This window comes from Morus notabilis, unplaced genomic scaffold (assembly GCF_000414095.1).
Source record: "Morus notabilis unplaced genomic scaffold, ASM41409v2 Scaffold35, whole genome shotgun sequence".
NCBI lineage: Eukaryota > Viridiplantae > Streptophyta > Magnoliopsida > Rosales > Moraceae > Morus > Morus notabilis.
Window position 1 is genome coordinate 1,350,962 of NW_010361505.1, and position 23,955 is coordinate 1,374,916.

Here is a 23,955-nt window from a genome sequence, read left to right on the forward strand (position 1 = left end):
CAAACTTCTAAGGGATTTTCTAAGACGACGACCCTAAGGGGCAAAATTAGCGTCGACTCCTCTAAAAAGGAATGAGAGGCGAGGAAAAACTTAGAATATTTTATGAAATTTTCTAAGGCGACGACCCTAAGGGGCAAAAGTTAACGCCGACTCTTCCAAGGAGGAGAAGCGAGGAAAAACTTAGAAAATTTTACAAAATTTTCTAAGGCGACGACCCCAAGGAGCAAAAGCTACGCCGACTCTAAGAACTGTAGTCTACAACGACGACGGTAATACAGAAGGCATGAATGGATAACTCGACTTGTTGGAAGAAAAGAGACTCGACTCCCAACTACGTCTCGCCGCCTATCAGCAAAGAGCAGCGTGATATTACAACAAGAAAGTTCGACAAGGAGGTTTGTCCCAGGAGACCTAGTATTAAAAAGGGTGACGCAGAGTACAAAATCCAAAAATACTGGTCCCCTGGGCCCAACTTGAGAAGAACCCTACCGCATAAGGGAAGTGTTGCGTCCTAACACCTACATTTTGGAAAGCCTTGCCGGCAAGAGAATTCAACACCCATGGAATGCAGAACAGCTAAGGCTGTACTACCAATAGTGTATGTAATTCTTATGCATCCCAATTGTATATTTTTTACAATTTAAATAAATTGATGTGTTTATAGAAAGAAAGGAATCCACCTCTTAATAACATGTCTGCTTAAAAAACTAAGGTATATTAAACATACATGGGGGGTAGAGGTCTACGAATCGCTAAAAAATGACATAACGACCCCAAGGGGCAAAATTAGAGTCTCCTCCAAGGAGGAGATGCAAACACTAAGCAAACTTCTAAGGGATTTTCTAAGACGACGACCCTAAGGGGCAAAATTAGCGTCGACTCCTCTAAAAAGGAATGAGAGGCGAGGAAAAACTTAGAATATTTTATGAAATTTTCTAAGGCGACGACCCTAAGGGGCAAAAGTTAACGCCGACTCTTCCAAGGAGGAGAAGCGAGGAAAAACTTAGAAAATTTTACAAAATTTTCTAAGGCGACGACCCCAAGGAGCAAAAGCTAACGCCGACTCTTCCAAGGAGGAGAGGCGAGGAATGATTCGTATAAAGCCTGGAAGATGAGGGAAAAACGGGGAGGAATCTTCAACATAGCCCCAATCTCAGCATCAGAAATATCCGAGACTTGGAAATTGGAATCCATGTTTTTGCACCCGGCATAATCACGCGTTCCCTCGGCGCCGGAGGCATACCAGCAACGTCGGGGATCAGGACAGCCGGCGTCCATGTCCCAGTCTCCGGCGCCTTCTCTTTTCGCCTTCTTTTAAGTGGCAGAGCTTCCGCCCCCGACCCCGAAGAAACTTCCGCGGTCTTCTTCCTCTTCGACGCCGGAGAAGAAGTGCCTACTTTCTCTTTCCCGGCGGGACAGACTGAGACTGCTGGTTGCCCGGAAGCTGAATCCTCAAGGAGGCCATTTATGAGCAAAGGACCAGGCAATATGTAGTCAGTAGGCCAAAAATAAAAAGAGAAGGCATGCACGTCGAGCCAAGTCCAGGGGCTTACCTTCATCGCTTAAGTGGAAATATTCCCTGACGGCGAGAGGATTAGAGGGATCAGGAAGGTTGAGGATTAACGCTGCCCCTCTAAGGTTGAATTCGGTTAGTAGGGTATCAATATGGCGAGTCCTCTCCAAGTATGAAAAAGTTGTTTCAACCCTCGCCAGCCTCTGTCCAGAAAGCTTCGGCCGATCGTGGCTAACTGAAGGATAAAAAAGCTGTCAGCATTTAAAAAAAAAGGAGAGAGAGGGGGTGAAGTATCAAATCCTCACCCATGTTCCCGAATGAAGTTTGCACCTTCCTACGGCGGGGCAAACGGTCTTCAGGATGGAAATTAAAAAGGCCCCCGAATCATGAAAAACATGGGTTTCCTCCCATGTGACGACGAGGGGATACCCCGTATCAGCATTCCAAGCCTAGGCTGGGATCACCCATGACCACTCAAAAAGTACCATCCGTCGCATTTGGCGACATGACACAATCTATACATAAACAAAAATTCATCCAGCGGTAGATCCATGTCAAACCGCTGGCTCCAGAGGACCCAGGCGCCGGCAAAACAGTACCAAAAATTCGGCGCCAACTGGGCAGAAGAGATGCCATAATGATGGCAATAGTCTTTAACGAAAGGGTGAACTGGCAAAGTCATCCCCGCCGTAACAGCCTGAGTATATACAGGGAGGTACCCGGTGGGAGGCATGCTATTCCTAAAATGTATGTCTGGGAGGAGGTACTCGAACCACCTCCCATCGATACAACCTTCCTTAACAGCCCGAATGATATCTTTGTTTCGGACCCTCGACGCCACGACATCAGCCGTAAAAAATGGCCTGTCTGGGTCGCCGCTCATAGCAGCCAGGAGGGCATCCACCGTAGAAGCAGCGAACCCACTTACACTGCCTCCCGTAAATGAAATTTTATTTGCTTCTTCCTCTAGCATACGGTCGACGCTGTCGAACTCGTCACCAAAACCTTCGCTAGGTCCACCCATGTATGCCTCTAATTCGCTCAGTATTGAGTCGCCATCTGATGAAGAAGACGACCAAGAGATCTCCACTATAGGAGGAGAATCTGGTCGCTCAGCGGACGGGTCCTCTCGACGAGGGTTTGAGGCCATTTTTCTGATGGTGAAAAACACAAAGGAGCCAAGTCAAAATCCTAAGTCGAGAAGAAGAGGCAAGCGACGACTGCTCAAATGCCTCGACATGACGTCGACTATTCATGTAAAAATGGTAACGGCAAGTATTCATGGTAACTAAGGTTCATCAGAACCCAGGGGCCAGAAGCGTACAATCAACCAAAAAATCAGATAAAGAACTATCCTACGCGGGTAAATAAAGCAGAGAGTAAGTCTCTATCCACCACATCAACATATGCATACGATTCAATGAGAAAGCCCGTAAAAAAATACAAAACGGGTGATGGTGAGGCTTACCGGTAAATTGGATTCTGGGCAAAGTCTGGAACTGAGACGGCTTCGCAACATACCAAGCAGGGCAAGGAATGCAGGTTGGAATTTACAAGGAAGAATTCCGGCAGAGTAACGACAGTTTAAAAAATGTTTGGAAAAGTGGCCTCGGTTCGAAGGGTATTTAAGGGGAAGACCCCTGACCGTTGGATGAAGTTCATGAAATCCAATGGCAGGGGCATCTCGCCCAGATCTGACGACAGCAGACAAAGGCGGGAAAATGAAGGGGCGCGATCCAAAGGCTCACATTCGCCCTTTCAAAATGAGGCCTCACGTCAGCATGGGGAAGTGACCGACGCGACGGTTGCGTTCCTCAAGGAAATCCAAAGCATCTAGACCATCATTGCGGACGAAGGCTCGGGATCAGGTTCCCACACCCGAAGCACGAAGGTACGACCAAACCTAAGCTCGAGTCTGTCTAAAAGAAACCCTCGACCTGGGGGGCAACTGTTGTGTGGGAAAATGTGGATGATGCGTGGAAGAACAACAGTGTGATGCGTGGCCTTGCTTTTCCTCAAAAGGCAACAACCCTCGACGCTGGGGACTCCCTTTCGTTCTGCTGCAAAGGAAGCCCAACTTATGACGCCGACTCCTCATGATGACGACATGTCATACCGTCGACCTTACGACGGAAATCCTTCGGGAGAAAATCAATTGCCAAGAAAGAGAACTAGGCTGAGCAAACAGAGACGGCGAGAGGAATGCCCCAAAAGGAAAAGCCTGACATCGCAAGTTACGTGCAGAAATGGGGGGATGTCTACAGTGCATGCATTAATTGCAAACCCTTAAACCGCCCTACGGGGGACAGAAAAGGATTACAGGTACGCACAGAGCCGTAATAGGAGACTAATTGGCTGAGTGAACAGTTCGTAAAGTGATTAGTGGGATACGGTCTGGGCCTAGAAAGGCAGACCACTTGAGTGCTTCTGCTTACAAAGGAGACCCACCCAATGAAGGAAGCTCGGCTATAAAAGGGGCAAAGCCCCATAAAGGAAAGAAGTTCGCTTCCTGAGAGAGAAAAAATGAGAGAACAACAGTTGATATAAATTGTAGCAATCTCAAAAGGAATATAAAACTACAGTGGATGTAGCTCTTCATTAACAGAGTGAACCATTATAAATTTCGTGTGTTCTTCTACTTCAAGCATTTTTTCTCATGTTGCTCACCATCCTAAAAATACAACAAACACTTCATTGCATAAACTGAGTATACAGTCAATATCAAGATGGTAATCCAACAGGATACCTAGAGGTGACCCGGCCTATCTCTGTTGACGAGATTTCACCATCAACAGGTGCGATTGCTGGTTCCAAATAGACATGTTAATAGACGACATGTTATTCATAACTAAACATTGTCATTTATGGAATAGATGCCAGAAAATAAACATTGTCCGCAAGTGGTTATCAGGCGAGTGCCCTATACACGAAGATTTCATCAGTTTAGCGAGGATGGCAAAAACTTGGGCAAAGATGGGGCGTGTTCATGAAATAAATGTAAGTTTGCCGCTTCCTGAAAGTTACTTTGAGGCTGCTTTTGAAAGCATTTGGCCGACTTTTCAAAACTTTTTGTTTTCAATAAGATTTCATGAACTTTGTCTAATATTTGTGTTGCTTATTACGAAATTTAAATATCATTGTTGTACCATTAAGCGTTTAAACATTTAGTTTCAAGTATTAATTTGAAAGTCATAGCTTTTATTTTTCTTCTACTAGCTGAAAACATAAGTAAAACCAACGGCAAGCGAGCCCTCTAAAACTTTCGTCTTTATCTATAACTTAAGCATTCATCAATCTCCTTCATCCGCAAATCCCTCCCTACTATCTGAACTGAAGCGATTTTTTGACCGATTGGTAACTTTACCGTCGGTGATAAAGAACCAAGACTACTTCAATGCCATGACATTCGTAGAAACAAAGCATTAGCAATGCTATTCTTTAAATTCTGAATATGTTGGAAGTAGTGAGAAAGAGGAGTCACTGATAACAATAACCAGAAACGGTTGTAAGCATTTGTGAAACATGTAAAAAGGGTTTCTGCTGCACTTTATTTCTCAAGAACAGGGCCACAAACATGCGCCACAGACACTTGATTGAAGAGAAACAAAAACTCAAATATCAAACATTGACCACGAACTAACTGCAGCGAATAAGTATCACCAGACTTCAGGACGGAGCTCTGCAGTTGCTGGGGGCATCCATCTCCCGGAGTTGTAAACACTCTCACCAACTTTCCAACCTGGCACGTCCTTCATTACTTCAGCCTCGTATTCAAGATACTTCTTCCACTCCTGGACAAATCTAAAGAATGAAAACACAAAAAAGAAAAGGCAATGTGATCAGCACTTAAAAGTGGCATATAGCCAAATAACAAAAGCATAGAAAGGAAAGAAATAAGAGAACTAATGAGGTGGTCAATTTACCTCTCATCTTCTTCAGCTTGCAGTACTGGCAGTATAGCTGTCCTGGCAGCATATTTTTCTTCTTTAAGTGCCCTACACAATCATAAAACATTGCTTTTGAAACTTCTATAGAAATGCATGTGGTCTCTTACCCCAGACAGCTGAATACTTCATAAATAACATGAAATAGATAAAATTGTCACAAAACTCGAAGACATTTCCATCTTTTGGCCACAAACTGATAGAGTATAAGCAAAGAAGATGATCTAAACTGAACGAGATTTATTTTCTTCCAAATCTCATGCTCGAAACACATATTGTAGATTTATTGTTTTAAGTCACAACATTGTACTAAAAACCATATACATTAACGACCAAGCTTCAAAACTATTCAAGACATGACTCTACAAATCACTTGCCAAATGCTCACATCATTTCATAAAATAATCACTGAAAAAAATTGAAACTGAGACTGCCAAGATATTATAATATATAACAATCAAGATTTTGCAGTTCCTCAAATCAGGGATCTTGACAAAATCAGCACTCAAAAGAGGAACGCTAAAATTTGTAACCAAGTTAAAAGGACCGCTAAAATTTGACTACGAAGACATTATAAAATCATAATTGCTCACGCTTTACACCAGGAGCTGGAGCATGATAGATTCTAGGGTTTCTTTCACACAACAAGAAGAATAAAAGAAGAAATGGAATCAAGAATCAAGAACGCTTATTGTATTATAGACAAATGAACATAACCACAGTGCTTCGAGGGACTGCAACCTCCCAACTGGCTCAATTGCCAAGCTCCTATACAATTCTCTCTCTAGATAACCCCCCGTCCCCCCTATTCCCTTCCTATTTATCTAATCTTTTGTAACTAACCCACCGCCGCCTCTACTCACTTCTAACTTCCTCTAATTTGTTACAAGCCTAATCCGCTACAAGCAAGACCATTTACACCCGACTCCCCTTCCTAACGTAAACCCGTCTGACCAGGGGCTTGGACTTATCAGAGCACAATGCTTCCTTCATTGCACAAGAGTTTGTAAGCATAACTTTCTTAGGAGAGTCAAGATGATATTTTGCATTTATGGAAGGCTATGAATAACAACAACAACAAATACAGGCCTTAATTCCAAATTAATTGGGGTCGGCTATATGAATTTTTCGTTTCTAGTCTGTTCTATTAAACACAAGACCCTCCTGAAGCCCCAGATTTTGAAAGTCGTGCCAAACTACGTCGGCCTAAGTAATTCTTAGTCTACCCCTCGCTCAAGGCTTTGAATAACAAGATGCAATTAAATGAAACAACAATGGAGTCTAGCTACAAGCGGAATTAAATTTGAGGGAGAGATAAATCACCAACTACGTAAAAAGAAGAAAGATATGATATAGAAATTTCCGTCCTGCAGCTTACTAAAACATAGCAACTCAGAATGGCCAGTGTTACAAAATCCTTCATCTGCCCACTAAGAACCTATTCAAATAGCTGACCCTAGCAACCGACAAACTAGTGTAAACTGTAAGCCTCTCTTGTTTTTCTGATTAAAAGTCTATCTAATAAAATAATTCACTGAAAATAGTATTTTCCATGAATGTCATTTGATGGGACTTGATCCTAACAAGTTTAAACTGACAACTAAGAACCTGGAACTTATTTTCATATTGAAATCTAGCTCCTATATCCATTATCAGAATGACTCAAATTTCTCCAACTTGGCAAATTCTTTTTTGCCAAAGTCTAAATCTTTTCTTATCATCGAGCTCTATATCACTCGATCCTCACAAATAAACTGTTCTTAGCAATACTAACATCCCATTTCTGAACGATTCAACAGTTCCTTTTCAAGCAAAACTGATTACGATCTAAGAACAAAATGTTCCATGCCGGGGCCAAAATTCACAATCTTTGAACAGATAAGAACAGAAAAGATGGAATGTTTGCAATTGTTTCAATTCAAATCAACACAACCATAATAACGCCCAATTTCTAGACCTCCTTTCTTAAATTTCAAAAAAAAAAAAACCTAACTCAGAACGACATCAATCATATGACCCTCAAATTAGCCCTAAAATAAGCTCAAATTTCTAACAAGAAGAAGAGCGAAGTCGAGAAATTGAGAAATTTAATAGGAGAGAGAGAGTAAGGGAGGACCTTCGGATCTTGTTGCCCTGGCCGACCTGGTACATGCCCCAAGAGAAAGCACCGAAGGCGGTGAGGAAAATGGCGACGGCGGAGGGGCCTTTGCTGGGGATCCGGCGAGCGTACCTCACCGGCGAGAATCCTCCCGGCGGAGGGCCGTCCTGGAGGACCGGCATGTCCTTGACGCTGGCCATGCCGGGCTTCTTCCTGATCATTGCCTCCGTCATCTTCGACGATCCCTAATCACTCCCTCTCTCTCGCTCGAAGAAGAAGAAGATGGATGTGTGATGTATCGTGGTAAAGGTGGTTCTAGGCGTGTGGGATTCTTGACCAATGACAATATGCCACATGGTCCTATCAGTTTATTTGTATTGGGTGTTAGATCACCGGCATGTGCGGCAAGACTTCTGAGTCATTGCGAATTTATGATCGTCACAAAAATCAATAGATACTAGTTTTTTTACCCGCGTGAGAAAGATTGTTAGTTCGTTCATTTCGCTGATTCGAGTTTAGAATTTGAGTTTTATTACAGTAAAAAATTCTCATAAATAATCACATTTAATTTTTTTGTTACAGTAAAAAATTCTCACATAAAATCACATTTCAACTCGAATCAGCGAACTAAACAGACCCTATATATTATGCAAGAAGTCAAGAGTTTTTATATTACAATATTAATTTATATATACACATTGATATAGATATATACTAGCAGTGTAGCGTGCATTTGCGCGCGTTATAGTGAGAGATAATTTTGTATTGTAGTAAGAGTTGGTAATTTTTGTCATAAATAAAATTAATTGCACATAAATGACATTTTGTCATAACTAGAATATGTATTTAGAACATATTAAAACGAACAACAAATAATTACATCAATAATTCTATGGCAAGAGATGTACAAAATTCGATATTTGTGCCTATAATTTATTGTAAGTAATATAAAAATATTTACAACAATCACATATTTACAATAAGAGAAATTCATAATTTACAATATTAAATATCATTAAGTACAAGCAAATCAATAAGATAGAAGTAGTACATGAATTAAACCTATGAATAAACAATAGATAAAGCGACTAATTTATGCTTGTATTCGCATGTCTTCAACTATTTGGTCCATTTATAAACAGATAGACAGGAAATTTCTCATGATAAAAGCTTATTATGTCAATTTCATAAAGAGGAATGCCCAAACACAAACTAATGGTGAGATATAAGTGAACAAATAAGTATTAAGAAAGATTCAATGGGAGGAAGTTGATAAATTATGAATATGATAATGCTTTTACATACTAATTGTGGCTCAGATATTAAATGTTGTCAACAAATGCATGGTAAATCAACTTACTTGTATTTTTATAGCTACCTATCAGCGGCAACTGCAAAAAGGCACAAAAATTGGTCAGATGTTATATTTGCCATGCAGATTATGACATATTCGTGACACAAAATAAAGGGTCAAAGTAAAATATAAATCTGTCCAAAAACTACCTGGTGAATTAAAAGAGAGGAGAAAAATAGCAGCATTAAAAGGACAATGAGGCTGAGTAGAAACTGGCCACACAATGGATAGTAAATGGCGTCTGTGTCAACAGTGCATAATGGGTCTGCCTTTTGTCCAAGTAAAATAGAAGAAGCATGTATAGTCAAAGCATCAAATAGCCAATTAATACTCAGATTCCATTCGGGTCAAGGTCATTTGGAATGAATAATGGGAAAAACGAAAGCATATAGAACAAAAACAGATAGGGAAATCATAGGCCAAGGGAAAAACCTAAAAGCCTTTGTAAAGCAAAGCTAAAAGAAACAGAGAAATAAATGGTACAGACAGAGGGGGGAGAGAAATGGAAATGATGTGCTCCAAATAAATAACTTAAAAGAGCAAGAAGAGATAGGATAAGAATACATATTATATGGAGGAATAGATTTTGAATCAAATACTTAAAATAGAAATATTAAAAGCCAAAAATTAAGAAATGAAAGAGCAACAATGATGTTGTTTGTGTGTTGAAAATCAAAGTTCATGAAATCATGAAAGAAATAGAATGGAAAAACCCAGTGAAAAAAAGATAGAAAATGTGAATTCAACTGAAATAGGCATCTCAAATGTCATAGCCTTAAACTGAAGAAGAGCAAAAGAACAAATGGAAGGCGTTTAAATTGTTTTAGTCAAAAGTATACCAAAAATCAATTCAAATAGAAAGAGTTTATTCATAGTAATTTTTGGATTGATTAATTCAAATTCAAGAGTCCAAAACTGATTATGATCATCACTGCCACATGCCAAAGAAAAGAAGAGAAGATATTTAAAGTGCTTTTGTCCAAAAGGATAAGAAAAATCAAGATCCAAATAAGAAGGTTTATTCACAGCAATTTTTGGACATATTAGATAGAACTGATAGCCCAAAACCTATTGTAATCATCATTGTCATGCACCAAAGGGAAGGAAAGATAAAATATGCTAAAGAAAAATAGGTACACATATATATATGCGTGACTATAGAAGGACTAAGAAATCAATATGCCATCACTATACAGCAATAAAACATAAAGACGGATTTTTTTAAGCACTATAATAGACAATAGGAAGTAGTAACAGTAAAAGTAACCAATACATTCAATATCAATAATAAATATTGAGAGCATATGGGCAAAAGTGTTCAACAGTACCTGCAACGCTATGAAAATTACCTTAAACAAGGAATATGGGCGAACCAAACACACGTGAAAGAGACATAGCTTAAAAGACTGAGCATTAAGTGGACGAAGATGGAACCGGACAAAAAGGCAACAATGTTAGAGAAAGTAAAAAAAGGGAAAAAAATATATTTAGATACATGTAAAGCAAAAAACCACTGACAAAATCAGAGCCCGAAATCAGAATGTACATAAGTAGAAATACATTTGGGGCAATTTCTGAATAAATTACATGGCATCAAACTGACAAAAATGGATTGCAACAATCATTAGCATAGATTGAAACCAAGTAAGGATGAACTATGTTAAGTAAAAAGAGAGAGAAAGATATATATATATATATATATATATATATATATACTTCTATAAAATAGATAAACAACATGAAGAAAGACAATTATACGTGACTTAAATTCGTTGACAATGAAAAGAAATGAACTATTGTCAGCAATATAAGATGCAATACAAACCAATAGCAATATGACATATTAATATCTTCAACATCAACAATAGACATTAAAAACATATAGACAAAAGTCATTAATATTACCTAAAATATTGTAACACCTGCTTTAAATAGAAAATGTCAACTAACCAAACAGGAGTGAAAGAGACATAGGTAAAATAATGGAGCAGTTATGTCACACCCCCCAAACGGGGTGGGTGACGTGGAGCTCGATTTGAGATTAATAAAGCAGATTCTCAACCGGGGCCCACACTTCTGCATTAAAATATGAATAAACTACAGAATTCCGGAGCCTCTGACACACAGGGCTCCACCCCATAGGACATACAATATCGTACATACATGAACATGTAAATAATCATTACAACTGACATCAACCACAGTCTAGTTAATCTAAATATTACATAAGTTTACAGAATTCTCAGTTCCTTACATTTGTCCAAGAGGATGTCTGCGATCCTCACTTGATTCCAACAGCAGCACAACTCAGCTGCTCCGTAGCAATTATCCAGCTACTACGCACCGCTCCTAGAATCTCCTGGGAGGGGTTTAATACATTTGAAATATAAAACGTGAGCGAAATGCCCAGTAGGATATAATTTAAAATAACGTTATAAATAAATGGATAATAAGTGAGCGGGGAAATAAAAAAAGGAATAAGTAAATAAAATAAGACATTCAGTCCCGACGGAAAAGCTGAAACCTCACATCTTTTTTCTCAAAGGAAATATAACTGAAAATAACCGTATTACAGGCTTCAGCAAGTAATTGGTACAAATTACTTACCAAACTAAGTTCATCGCCTACCCGGACCGAGTTACAGGTTCTGCCCCCGAGGATGCACTCTCCGCATCTTATCTAAGCTTACAGCAATAGACTCTATTACCAGTTCACAAGATCTCTTTGCTTAAGAATCATTCATTAACATTTTGAAATTGTTAATACGACCCCACGAACTACTCAAGCCGCGGGCCCTATGACTGGACAAGCCATGAGGTTCCATGACTAAACAAGCCATGGTTTTTAAAACATTTTTCTTTCGCAAACCAATCCCTTTCTTTAAAACATTTTCAAGGCTGAAATCTTTTTTGAAAAACAGGCTCACAAGGAAAAGGGATAGAAATCCTACCTCACACTATCAAACATGGGACTAACGTTGCCTTTTCCAGCTTCTACTTCCTCAAGCCCCTTCAGTCTGAATCCTCAGCGATCACTGATGCAAGACAACACTTTAGGATCAATTCTCATTCCTAAAGCAATCCAAATCTCAATTTTCAACCAAGATTTCTTATTAGTGTTCTCTAATCCATTTTCATGTTTCAAATTATCATTCCAAGGGTTTTCAATCTCAAATCAAGGATTAACAATGCTAATCCATTTATCTCAAGTCCCCAAATGAAGCTAATTTGGGTTCTCCCCGAAAACAGGGGTCAAAACAGCAATTTCAGGCTAAACAATGTCAAACCCCGTGTCAACCGGTCGACCGGTGACAGAGCAGTGCAACACTACCGGTCAACCGGTAGTGTGCACACCGGTCGACCGGACTGGTCGACCGGTCAGCCTACAGTCCGGTCGACCGCATAGGTCAATCGGTTTCCATGTGATCCAGTCGACTGCATAGGTCGACCGGTGGAATCAGCTGCGCGAGAGAGGCTCGCAGAAATCAGTCCAAAACCTGCAAATCCAGTCCCAAATCGCAATATTTCAAAGGAAAACCACTAGATCCGGGTTCTATGTCCTAAAACAAGTCCAAAGAACCCAATATCTCCAATTTCTACTCTAGTTTTTACTCACAAACCATCAAAATCCGGTTTGAACCAAAAATAAGTTTTGAAATTCAAAAACTTGAGATTCAAGAGATGTTCTTTCAGTAATCTTACCTCGAATCCTTCTCTTGACGTTGAAAACTTCTTTAAATCTTTCCTTGGTTCAAGATCCGTTTTGATTTGGGACAAAAATGAGAGAGGGAGAGAGAGAGAAAGAGTACGGGAGAGTGAGAGAGAGAGAGAGAGAGTGACGCACGGAAAAGGAAGGGAAAAAGAAAGGAAAAAGGAAAAAGGAAAAAGAAAAGAAAAGGAAAAGGAAAGAAAAGGACATGTGTACAGTATTTTAAACAACAGTCTAGAAATGTGCCCATACACACTTCTGGTTTAAAATAAATTACTGAGAATAATTTAAATACCTTGGAACTATTTAAACTCACTCGTGTCAGAAACATTTATTAATTAAACTCAATTAATAATCCAGATTAGGCACACTAATAATCTCAATTACCTTAATTAATCTCAATTAATTCTTCAGGGTGTTACAGCTCCACCCCCCTTAGGCAATTTCATCCCCGAAATTAAAGCATGCCTCAAAGTGTGAACAGATGCGGATAATGCTCCTGCATCGTCGTTTTAAGCTCCCATGTCGCTTCCTCAACTCCATGGTGCTGCCATAATACTTTTACTAGAGGAATCTCACGATGATGCAGACTCTTTATCTTCCGGTCAAGAATCTGAACTGGTGCCTCCTCGTACGATGCATCATACTGTATCGGAACGTCAAACCACTGCACTACAGTTTCCGGCTCAGGTTGACATTTCTGAAGCATAGAGACATGAAACATGTCATGCACGTGAGATAATCTAGGTGGTAAGGCCAACCGATAAGCCACCACTCCGATGCGTTGCACGATCGGGAATGGTCCCACATACCTTGGTGCAAGTTTCCCTTTCACACCAAACCGAACAACTCCCTTGCGTGGGGAAACTTTCAGCAAGACAAAGTCGCCCTCTTGGAATTCCAAAGGCCTATGTCTTCTATCAGCATGACTTTTCTGATGACTTTGAGCTGTCAACAGTCGTTCCCGAATTACAGCTATCTTCTCATTATTTTCTTGAATGACTTCTGGCCCCGTGCTCAGTCGATCCTCTGGTTCTAACCAAGACACAAGTGACCTACAAGGACGACCATACAGAGCTCTTGTAATTCTACTAGACACAAAGGGCAAAATGAGAATTTTAGAATTACGGAATTCTAAAATTGAATACTCAAAAAATAATTAATTGAGAATTAATTATTATTTAAATAATGTGATTATTTAAATTTGAATTTGAACACATCTAGATTTATCCATTTAAACTTATTTGATAAGTTGTTCAATTTAGAATTCAAATTAATTTAAGTTTGACTTAAATTCGAATTTGAATTTGAATTAAAATTGGACTACTGGATAAATGATGATTTCTCTTCCTTCCCTATCTGTTTTTGGCGCCACACACAAGGGAGAAAATCTCAATCATGGCCGGCCAGTAAAGGATAAGGTGGAAGGGGTTTTTTGTTCTAAAATTCAAATTGGAGATAGGGATTTGATTCTGTTTTGAAGTTTGACTTCTACTCTTTAAATATGAGAATGATAGAAAATTGTGGACACAATTTTTGAAACACTATTCATCCCTAATTGGATTGTGGCCGAAATTCATAGAGCGAAAAAAGAGAGCAAATATTTTTTCTCCAAAAATTCCACATCGTGCATGCGTTGGTGTTTGTGAAAATTTGAGTGTTTAAGAAATCTGTTTTGTCTCACGTGTGCCCACACACATATCTACGTGGAATCAAAGAATCGTCGTGGAAGACTTTGGTATTCTAAACACAAACTTGGAGCAAGGACTGTTCGTGGTCAAAGAACTCAAGTTATCATCCGAGTCGGCTTCCAGGTATTTTTTTCCGGATTGAGTTCTTGACGTAAATTAATGCGATTAATTTATTCGTGCATAAATTAATATAATCTATAGAGTATCTCAAAAGTTTTTCTGAAATTTTTGTTATACACGATCCGCCTCAACGCCATGCTTCCGCACTCGAATTCGATTCGGGAACCAACAAAAAAAAAGAGCATTAATTATCATACATTTATTATTAAAAAACTCAAAATCATAGCATTATGTTTTTTTTTTTAAGTTAAATAAGTATTTCTAAATACAAAAAATAATTATATATATTTAAGTTTCATATCATGTCTATTTTGGTCATTTTATATACCCATAGTAATTCAACCTCAAAATTTACCAAACGATATTACATTGATTTTGAAACCAGCACAACTACTATAATTACAGTTAAACACTCAGCTGCTTCTTATAACAACTGCTTCTTCCTTCAGCACATCTAAAAGTAAGGCCCCGCTCACTTCACCTATTCGAGTTTAGAATTTGAGTTTTGCTATAGTAAAAAGTTCTCAGAAACAGTCACATCTAACTTTTTTGCTACAGTAAAAAGCTCTCACATAAAATCACATCTCAACTCGAATTACAAACTCAAATCAGCAAAGTGAACGAGTCCTAATTTTTTTAAAATTCACAGCACTACCAAACTAAGCCAAAAACTAGAAAGTCCTTAAACCACGTAAGACTGACACAATAGACAATGGGTGCGTTTGGAATTGGTTTCAAAACGTTTTTGTTTTTTGTATGAAAATGAAAACGAAAACGTTTTTATTTTTATTTTGAAATCATTTCTGAAAATGCGTTTGGTAGTTTTATTCTGAGATTGTTTTCAATTTAAAAAAAACTAAAATTGTGTTTGGTGGTTTAATTTTTAAAAACATGTAATAATATTTAAATTAATAATATATTAAATATATAATAATTCGGAGAAGACGGTGGCGGGCAGTCGGAGAAGATGGTGGCGGGCCAGTCGGAGAGGAGCGTAGACGGTGGGCTTTCGCCGGATGTCCCAAGCCTGCATCTTCTTCGGTTGGCGACGGGGCTAACTTCCACGAGAGAGAAAATGAAGGGAGAAAATGAAAAGGAAAATGAAAAACGGATTTAATCCGTTTTCAGAATTTCACAAAACGATAAAAACAGTTTTGTTTTTGTTTTTTTAAAAAATTTGCGCCAAATGCGTTATCAATTTTTTACTTTGAAAAACGTGAAAAATGAGATTGAAAACGGAAACAAAGGACCAATATTACAGTGTTTTTCTTTTTTGGTTAAAAGAAATTAAAAAAAAAGTGATAATTCATAAAACCCTAAACCCTAGAACGTGCTGAGGCTGCTTCTAGACTCTTCTTCATCCTCTAGAAAACCCCCCATTTCTTCTTTCCTTACGCTTCTCTCCAGTCTTCTGTGATCTCTCTCTCTCTCTCTCTCTCTCTCTCTCTCTCTCTCTCTGAGCTTCCGTTTCGTCTCCGCAATCCGACGAAATGTACCGCAACGCCACAAGCCTCGCTTTCAAAGCTAGGTAGGTTCCCAATTCCCGTTTTGATCTCACCGGTTTTCGCCTTTGGTTCTTATTCTTCTGTTTAGTTACCGAGAAAATGTGCGAGTATAAACAATTCTCAACTACAATAAAAATTTTGGTGTACTTAAGATCTTCAATAACCAGTAAAAACAAGTTTGTTATTTGGACTCTACAGTTCAACTGGCAATAACAATATATAGAAATGGAAACTTTTTTTTTTGAGTCGAAATATGTGTTTTTTAAACTGAATTTTCATTCTTGGCTCTTCTTTTGGGCTTTGCAGGATCGCTAGGAATGCAACACAGCAGGTGAGATAATGGGTTTATTGGTTTAGTAGTAAAAAAAGAAAAAAAGAAAGCTCTTTTTTCAATCTTTTATTTATCATTTTTGTTGTTAAAAAAATGTTATTTTGGCGGGTTAGGTTGGTAGTAGGTTGAGTTGGAGCAGAAACTATGCGGCCAAAGACATAAAATTTGGTGTGGAGGCTCGAGCCCTGATGCTCAGGGGTGTTGAAGAGCTTGCTGATGCCGTTAAAGTCACCATGGGTCCTAAGGTAATCCAGTAATCCAATTTTTACATACATATACATATATGTACACACACACACACACACACACACACATATGTATATAAATAATGTTATTCTTCAATGTGTTGAGCTTCTAGTTATTGCATAAATAGGAGGGAGATTCTGCTGCTTGTTGAAATATTATCATTTTGTTGACATGGGTTTATTTGTTTTTGTGGTTGTGATAAAAGGGGCGCAATGTTGTTATTGAGCAAAGCTATGGTGCCCCGAAAGTGACAAAAGACGGTGTTACAGTCGCTAAGAGCATTGAGTTCCAGGATAAGGTTAAGAATATTGGTGCTAGCTTGGTGAAGCAGGTTGCAAATGCCACCAACGATTTTGCCGGTGATGGTAAGCCTCACGATCTCTCATTGGAATCAGAAGTCATGATCTATTGTTTCTGTTGTTCTATGGTTATTAAATCTTTAGTGTTGTTTATCTTATCAAAATGGCTTAATTTGCATTCGGGCATTTTAAAAGTTCTTGTTTTTAATTATATATACGTGACTGTACTACTTTGTCGCTATGATTGAGCAAGTAATGAGAATTTTAATGTGGCAATGGCATGCAGGGACTACTTGCGCGACAGTCCTTACCCGTGCAATTTTCACCGAAGGATGCAAGTCAGTTGCTGCTGGGATGAATGCCATGGACTTAAGACGTGGTATTACTATGGCAGTTGATTATGTTGTAACAAACTTGAAAAGCAGAGCACGTATGATCAGCACTTCTGAGGAGATTGCACAGGTTTGAATAGAGTCGAATATTGTTGCTTTCTTGCTGCTCAAGGGGAGTCTTCTTTATAAAGATTTATTTATGATAAAGTTTTAACTTTGATAGGTTGGAACAATATCCGCGAATGGAGAAAGAGAAATTGGTGAATTGATTGCGAAGGCAATGGAGAAGGTTGGCAAAGAAGGAGTAATTACAATCTCGGTAAGTTTCTTGCTATCCTGATGTAACCTTATGATCATTTTTAATCCCTTTAGTTGTGAAGGAACAATATTCAAGTTTTGTTAATTGCTTCTCATCTTATGTATTATTCGTCTTGACAAATTGAGTCATCTTAAATCCCTTTTCAGTTTTGTTACCTGTAATCATAGCATTATTAGTTAGGGAATTTTGGTAATGATTTTCTTTGCCCAAGCATGCTCTTTCTACTCCGTACAAGTAGAGGGTGGAATGGTCTGTTCTGATTTTTATGTTCCAGTAAGTTCCTGAATGTCTAAACTATGTTGAACTGTTGCAGGATGGGAAAACTTTGTACAATGAGTTGGAAGTTGTTGAAGGAATGAAGCTAGACAGGGGTTACATATCACCTTATTTCATTACAAACCAGAAAACGCAAAAATGTGTAAGTTTCACTGAATTATACATGCTTGTGGTGAAATTTCTATTACCATATTTTTGAAAATCTTAAGGTGCTTCTTATCCTTGCATGTAATCCATTTTATATGCTTACAGGAGTTGGAAGATCCTCTAATTCTCATTCATGAGAAGAAAATCTCAAGCATTAATGCTGTGGTCAAAGTCTTGGAGTTGGCTTTAAAGGTGACAAGTTGTCTACCTATTGCTTTAATTTGGATTCAGTTTTTATAAGTGATACAGATGATTGAGAAGAATTTCCTTGCCTTTTCAGAGACAAAGGCCATTGTTGATTGTTGCAGAAGATGTGGAAAGTGATGCTCTAGCAACTCTCATACTCAATAAGATTCGTGCCGGAATCAAGGTTTCCTTTTGCAACTCTTTTTGCGATTACACTTTTCAATTGCGTTCTGTTGCCTGTGCTTAATTAATCGTGCATTAGCAGGTCTGTGCCATAAAAGCTCCTGGTTTTGGTGAAAAACGGAAAGCTGGTTTGCAGGATCTCGCCGTTCTTACAGGAGGAGATGTAAATTTGATATTTATAATCATTGCTTTTATCTTGTTTAGTGAGACTCAACTCTAAATTGATTGTCGACCGACTCTTGACATCACATTTGTTAGGGAATGTTTACACTAGGAGGGGTAAGAGTGGCAAGAAAGGAAGTGTTAGGGGCCAGGGAGTGATTTTAGAAAGTGGCTACAGGGGGTGATGTGGCAAAATCAAAGGGGAATCAGGGTATTTGGGGTAGCTAGAGGGGCTTAGGGCAAAGTTAGACTAGACTTTTGCTGATTTCTCTGTTTTTCTCCACAGTCGATGGCTAGGAGTTCCGGAGTGCTCGAAATCTCTGGGGTTATCTTGTTCGGTTGACTAGTGTAATTGTTGTTTGCTGGTTGGTTGAACTCAAAAAAAGCGACCCTAATTTCCTTCAATTCTCTCTTTTGGTGTGCATCTGTGTTTGTGTGTGTTAGTGTTTGGCTGAGAAACCACCGGGTTCCTTACAAACTGGTATCAGAGTGTTACGTTCAATGGCGCCCAAACCAGTTGAGACGGAGAGGTTGGTCACGGCGGAGAAGGGATTGACGGTGGTCCAAGAGGTGGTTCAGGCCTTGATGTGAGAATCGCCGACCAGCTCAGCTGGAGACTGCGCCTGAGCAGGGGGAAGTGGTCTAGCGAGATGCGAACCGCAACGGGCCGAACCCTCGAGATCCGTGACGGGGAAGTCCGACTGGCGCCGACCCAGCTAACGCCGCCACGGGAAGGAGGTCCGGAGGTCATACGTCGGTCGCACGAGGCGGTGGCGGTGGCTAGACGGGGCTTGGACGGAAGAAAGCGACGGCGGGGACTTGTTTGGCTGCCGGATCTGGGTTGGGAAAATTAGGCAGATCCGACCAGGGAGATCCTGAGGGGAAGAGCTGGGCGCCTAGACTGAGAACCCAACCATAATGGGGACCCCAGGGGAGCGCGCTGAGGCATTCACCACACGTCCCCGAACTTCATCTAGTTCCTTGTTGAGTTTGAGTAGGAAGTCAAAAACTCATTCTTTGTCAAGCATCTTCTTGAATTTTGCACTATCGGTGGAGCAGCTCCAATTGAAGTCCTGATACAAATCCAATTCCTGCCACAATACTTGTAATTCATTATAGTATTCGGTGACACTAAGATTACCTTGCCTTTTTTCTCTTAAGGTTGACTTTATTTCAAAGATTTGGGCTGAATTCCCAAGATCCGAATACATCTCCTCTACCATCTCCCAAAATCGCATTTGCTGTCTTGTAGTAAAGGTATACTCGGCTAATGGCATGCTCCATTGAGTTTAACAACCATGCCTTCACCATTGAGTCCTCCGATTTCCACTTCTTGTATGCTGGTGTCCCTGTTTCAGGCGGTTTTGCTTCTCCGGTCAAGTAATCTAGCCGTCCCTTTCCATCAATAACAAGGATGACCGATTAGGACCATTCAACATAATTGGCTCCATTTAACTTGTGCTGCGTGATCTGCAGTGAGTGACTATCACTGCGATTGATGATGTGGTGTGATCCTCCTTGGGAGTTTTGAGTAGTTGGCGAGATGTGCTCGCTGGTTGCATTGGAGGTGGCTTCACGAGAAGCCCCTGTCATGGCGGTTTTCACCATAAGGAATAGAGTATTATTCCTGCTCTGATACCATAAAGGTATTTGGGAGAAAAGATGAAATGTCTTTATTTCATATTACACAGATTTACATTCATTCTCTCTCTTTAAATAGAGAAGAATTGAGAACCCTAATCACCCAAGTTGAGATCCCGGTGATTCTTTCCTAAAGTAAAAAAGGAAACATAATTCTAATTATCCTAGAAACATACCTAATATAATTCTAGAAATCAGAAAACTAATTTACACTAAATCAAATAAGGAAAGTAACCGGATTCCTCTCTGATCACTCGGTTTTTTCCACACAATCTCTATGAGTTCCTTTTGGAGGGAGCTATTCAAACTCCAAGGAACCTGGCTGCATACTAGTTCCGCTTACCACCCAGAGTCGGATGGCCCAACCGAGCATGTCAATCACTGTTTGGAAACCTACTTACGGTGTTTCGCCTGCGCTAAGCCACGGCTGTGGCTGAAGTTTCTTCCATGGGCTGAATATTGGTTCAATATGACCTACAATGCTTCGACTAAGCATACCCCCTTCTACATTGTGTATGGGCAGCATCGTCCTGTGTTGTCCCGGTTCCAGGACGTTCCTTCACTGGATGATGAGGTAACCAAACAAATGCAGCTCCATAACCACATGTTAGATGAGCTCAAGGAGCAATTAGCAAATGCGCAGCAATGCATGAAGCAGTTCGCTGACCAGTGGCGTTGCGAGGTGAGCTTTGAGCCTGGTGATTTGGTTCTCCTCAAGCTGCGGCCGTACAGATTGAAGTCTTTGGCTAAGAAGAGGAATGAGAAGTTAGCCCCCTGCTATTATGGTCCATTCAAGATTGTTGAGAAGATTGGCACTGTGGCATACCGACTCCTACCTCTTGCAGACGCGCGTATCCACCCGGTCTTCCATGTTTCGTAGCTCAAAGCTTTTCTGGGCGATGCACCACATAACCAGCCATTGCCGCCGTAGCTCACAGAGGAGCTCGAGCTCTTAGTCAGCCAGCGGCCTTGCTGCGCGCTCGTCCTTCCCGTGACGGGGGGCCCCAACACTTGGACTGCCTTATTCAATGGGAGGGACTGCCAGAGTGGGAGCCTCTAGACTCAATTCGCTGCCAATTTCCCGACTTCAACCTTGGGGACAAGGTTGATCTTGCAGGGGGGTTGGGTACTACTTTGGAATGTTTACACTAGGAGGGGTAAGAGTGGCAAGAAAGGAAGTGTTGGGGGCCAGGGAGTGATTTCAGAAAGTGACTAGAGGGGGTGACGTGGCAAAATCAAAGGGGAATCAGGGTATTTGGGGTAGCCAGAGGCTTAGGGCAAAGTTAGACTAGAGTTTTTTCTTTTTTCTCTGTTTTTCTCTGTTTTTCTCCACCGCCGGTGGCTAGGAGTGGCTAGGAGTTCCGGAGTGCTCGAAATCTCAAGGGTTTATCTTGTTCGGTTGACTAGTGTAATTGCTAGTGTAATTGCTGTTTGCTGGTTGAATTCAATAAAAGCTACCCTGATTTCCTTCAATTCTCTCTTTCGGTATGCATCTGTGTTTGTGTTAGTGTTTCACTGAGAAACTACCAGGTTCCTTACAGCATTCTACTTTTTTCTAGGTCATTACTGAAGAGCTGGGTCTGAATCTTGAAAAGGTGGATTTGGATGTGCTTGGTACATGCAAAAAGGTAAATTCTTGAGTGAACGATGTGTTTTTGAAATCTAGTCTTGTCTGTTTCTTTGACTGCACATTCCCTTTCTGCATGCAATTTTTTGACTGGAGTAATTGATTTTCCAATTGAATATTTGTGTAGTATTTAACCTGAGGGGGGCCAAAAAAAAAAGCCAAAAAAAAAAAAAAAAAAAAATCTAATGATGATTTGTGGTGTAGGTGACCATTTCAAAGGATGATACCGTGATTCTTGATGGTGCTGGTGACAAGAAAGCTATCGAGGAAAGATGTGAACAGGTTTGTTTTGCTTCGTTCGCCTAGGCTATTGGTGATTTCACAACTTGAGGACTTTGCAAATTGATTACTATAATATTAACCCCCCCGCTATGAATGACAGATTAGGTCGGCAATTGAGTTGAGCACCTCTGATTACGATAAGGAGAAGTTACAGGAGAGGTTGGCAAAGCTTTCTGGTGGTGTTGCTGTGTTGAAGGTTTGGCCATGATTTTATCCATAGTGCATTATACATGGGCTACAAAGTTTTCTGTATCTTCTATTTATGGGACATCTTGAACTAGGCTGGTGGATTAAAAAAAATGTGAAAAATTTCTTTCGTTACAGATTGGAGGAGCTAGCGAAGCTGAAGTCGGTGAGAAGAAGGACAGGGTGACAGATGCTTTAAATGCTACAAAGGCAGCCGTGGAAGAGGGCATTGTACCAGGTAACTTATGTTATTCACTTGTCCTGATTTATCGGGTTGGTTATAGATTCAGCAGTATCTTACACTGTTCTATACCTAGGTGGTGGCGTTGCTCTTCTCTATGCATCAAAAGAGTTGGAAGAGCTTCAAACCGCCAACTTCGACCAGAAGATTGGTGTTCAGATTATTCAGAATGCACTAAAGGTATGTACTAGTGTTGAAGATTATGTTTTATCAGTACGCAACGGAATCCAGTTTTTTTTTTAAAGTACTTGTAAGTAGCAGATGTTTGATTGTTGTGCTGGGGAAACTTATGTTTGTTCTAAACCTTATTTATGCACAGACACCTGTGCACACAATCGCTTCCAATGCGGGAGTTGAGGGTGCTGTTGTCGTCGGTAAGCTTTTGGAGCAAGATAACCCTGATCTTGGATATGACGCAGCCAAAGGTCAGAATTGCATATCACCACCATTTTCTTTTACTCAACAAAATTGTTGTTGTTCTATGTCCTTCTGATACTAATTTGTTTGATTCCACTAACCCTTACTTGAACAGGCGAATACGTTGACATGGTTAAAGCTGGAATTATAGACCCACTAAAAGTTATTAGGACTGCTTTGGTTGATGCAGCTAGGTAAATAAACAAACTTATCTTGATTTTGGCAAATAAGCTATGCTCAAGTTTTAGTTTTGTTCGCGTATTCATATACATTTCTGTTTTCTTTGCAGTGTTTCATCGTTGATGACAACTACAGAGGCTGTTGTAGTAGAACTTCCAAAGGATGATAAGGATGTTCCAGCAATGGGTGGCATGGATTATTGAGAATCCTTCCCAACATGATACTTGTTTTTGTTTTTGTTTTTAACTTGATTTTCTTGATAGGTTTGTTTGAGAGGCAATCATGTAATCATAATGTGAGGGATCAGCATCTAGGTAGCTTTGTAACCAAAGTTAGATTTGCTGACATTGTTGGAGGAAAATTTGGCATGTATCTTTAAACTATTATTCCAAAAATAAACAATTTTCTTCCCCATATAAACGACAACTGAGAAAAAATTTTGTTTCAAGTAATTCAGTGCATAGGTATTCCTTGCTATTCTTTCTGTAGGATGCCACTCTTCTAAAAGAATACTTGCTCTTTCGGAGTTTGCTTTTAGTTTTTCTAAAAGAATACACGATGTTGAACGCTTTTTTGTTATTTACTGTTTTTCTTTTTCCTTTTTGTCCTCATTTTCTTAAACGTTTTTTTTTTTTTTTTTTTTTTGAATTTTGATTTAAATAACGACAACGTATTACTTTAAGTTCAGATAGAAATTCTATCAGCGCAGAAAAAGAACAAGCCTGATACTGATAGGACTCTTTTACGCCTTAAATATGAATTCCTAATCTCAATAAGATACTTCTTCAACAGGTTTTCAACTTTCATTGTCTATGTATATGTGTGTGTGTGTGTATAATAGTCCTCTCTGTATACGTCCAAAAGCCTAGTAACTTGACGCTTATCCTCTCTCTTGCTCACAGCATTGTTCAGTTAGTCTTTGAATATCTGCTCATAACCAGAAGAGGCAACAAACTAGAAATCAATC

The 23,955-nt window shown here is 39.7% G+C and overlaps 2 protein-coding genes across 3 annotated transcripts; one reads left to right on the forward strand and one right to left on the reverse strand.

Moving 5' to 3' along the window:
• Positions 1 to 4,924: 4,924 nt before the first annotated feature.
• Positions 4,925 to 7,864, reverse strand: LOC21409514 (NADH dehydrogenase [ubiquinone] 1 alpha subcomplex subunit 13-B). The gene is made up of 3 exons (XM_010099679.2): positions 7,574 to 7,864; positions 5,437 to 5,508; positions 4,925 to 5,314 (listed from the first exon to the last, which is right to left on the reverse strand). Exons 1-3 carry the CDS (start codon positions 7,786 to 7,788, stop codon positions 5,170 to 5,172), a joined length of 432 nt encoding a protein of 143 aa, XP_010097981.1. The 5' UTR covers positions 7,789 to 7,864; the 3' UTR covers positions 4,925 to 5,169.
• Positions 7,865 to 15,735: 7,871 nt separating this feature from the next.
• LOC21409515 (chaperonin CPN60-2, mitochondrial) lies at positions 15,736 to 23,408 on the forward strand. Of its 2 annotated transcripts, none has more exons than XM_024166621.1 (18): positions 15,736 to 15,956; positions 16,240 to 16,264; positions 16,378 to 16,509; positions 16,716 to 16,875; positions 17,096 to 17,271; positions 17,365 to 17,460; positions 17,774 to 17,878; positions 17,989 to 18,075; positions 18,164 to 18,253; positions 18,332 to 18,415; positions 21,615 to 21,683; positions 21,887 to 21,964; positions 22,065 to 22,160; positions 22,289 to 22,388; positions 22,468 to 22,571; positions 22,711 to 22,816; positions 22,924 to 23,002; positions 23,098 to 23,408. In XM_024166621.1, exons 1-18 carry the CDS (start codon positions 15,919 to 15,921, stop codon positions 23,189 to 23,191), a joined length of 1,719 nt encoding a protein of 572 aa, XP_024022389.1. In that variant the 5' UTR covers positions 15,736 to 15,918; the 3' UTR covers positions 23,192 to 23,408. The 2 variants fall into 2 exon arrangements, with proteins under 2 accessions (XP_024022389.1, XP_024022390.1); XM_024166622.1 differs by having other exon boundaries at positions 18,335 to 18,415.
• The last annotated feature ends 547 nt before the right edge of the window (positions 23,409 to 23,955 follow it).

Coding starts and splice junctions, on each gene's coding strand:
- LOC21409514 (XM_010099679.2), bottom strand. CDS start 7,788: ATGACGGAGGCAATGATCAGGAAGAAGCCCGGCATGGCCAGCGTCAAG. Junction 5,509..7,573: donor CAGGGCAACAAGATCCGAAG/GTCCTCCCTTAC, acceptor ATGATTGTGTAG/GGCACTTAAAGAAGAAAAAT. Junction 5,315..5,436: donor CAAGCTGAAGAAGATGAGAG/GTAAATTGACCA, acceptor TTCATTCTTTAG/ATTTGTCCAGGAGTGGAAGA.
- LOC21409515 (XM_024166621.1), top strand. CDS start 15,919: ATGTACCGCAACGCCACAAGCCTCGCTTTCAAAGCTAG. Junction 22,389..22,467: donor GGAAGAGGGCATTGTACCAG/GTAACTTATGTT, acceptor TTCTATACCTAG/GTGGTGGCGTTGCTCTTCTC. Junction 23,003..23,097: donor GCTTTGGTTGATGCAGCTAG/GTAAATAAACAA, acceptor TTTTCTTTGCAG/TGTTTCATCGTTGATGACAA.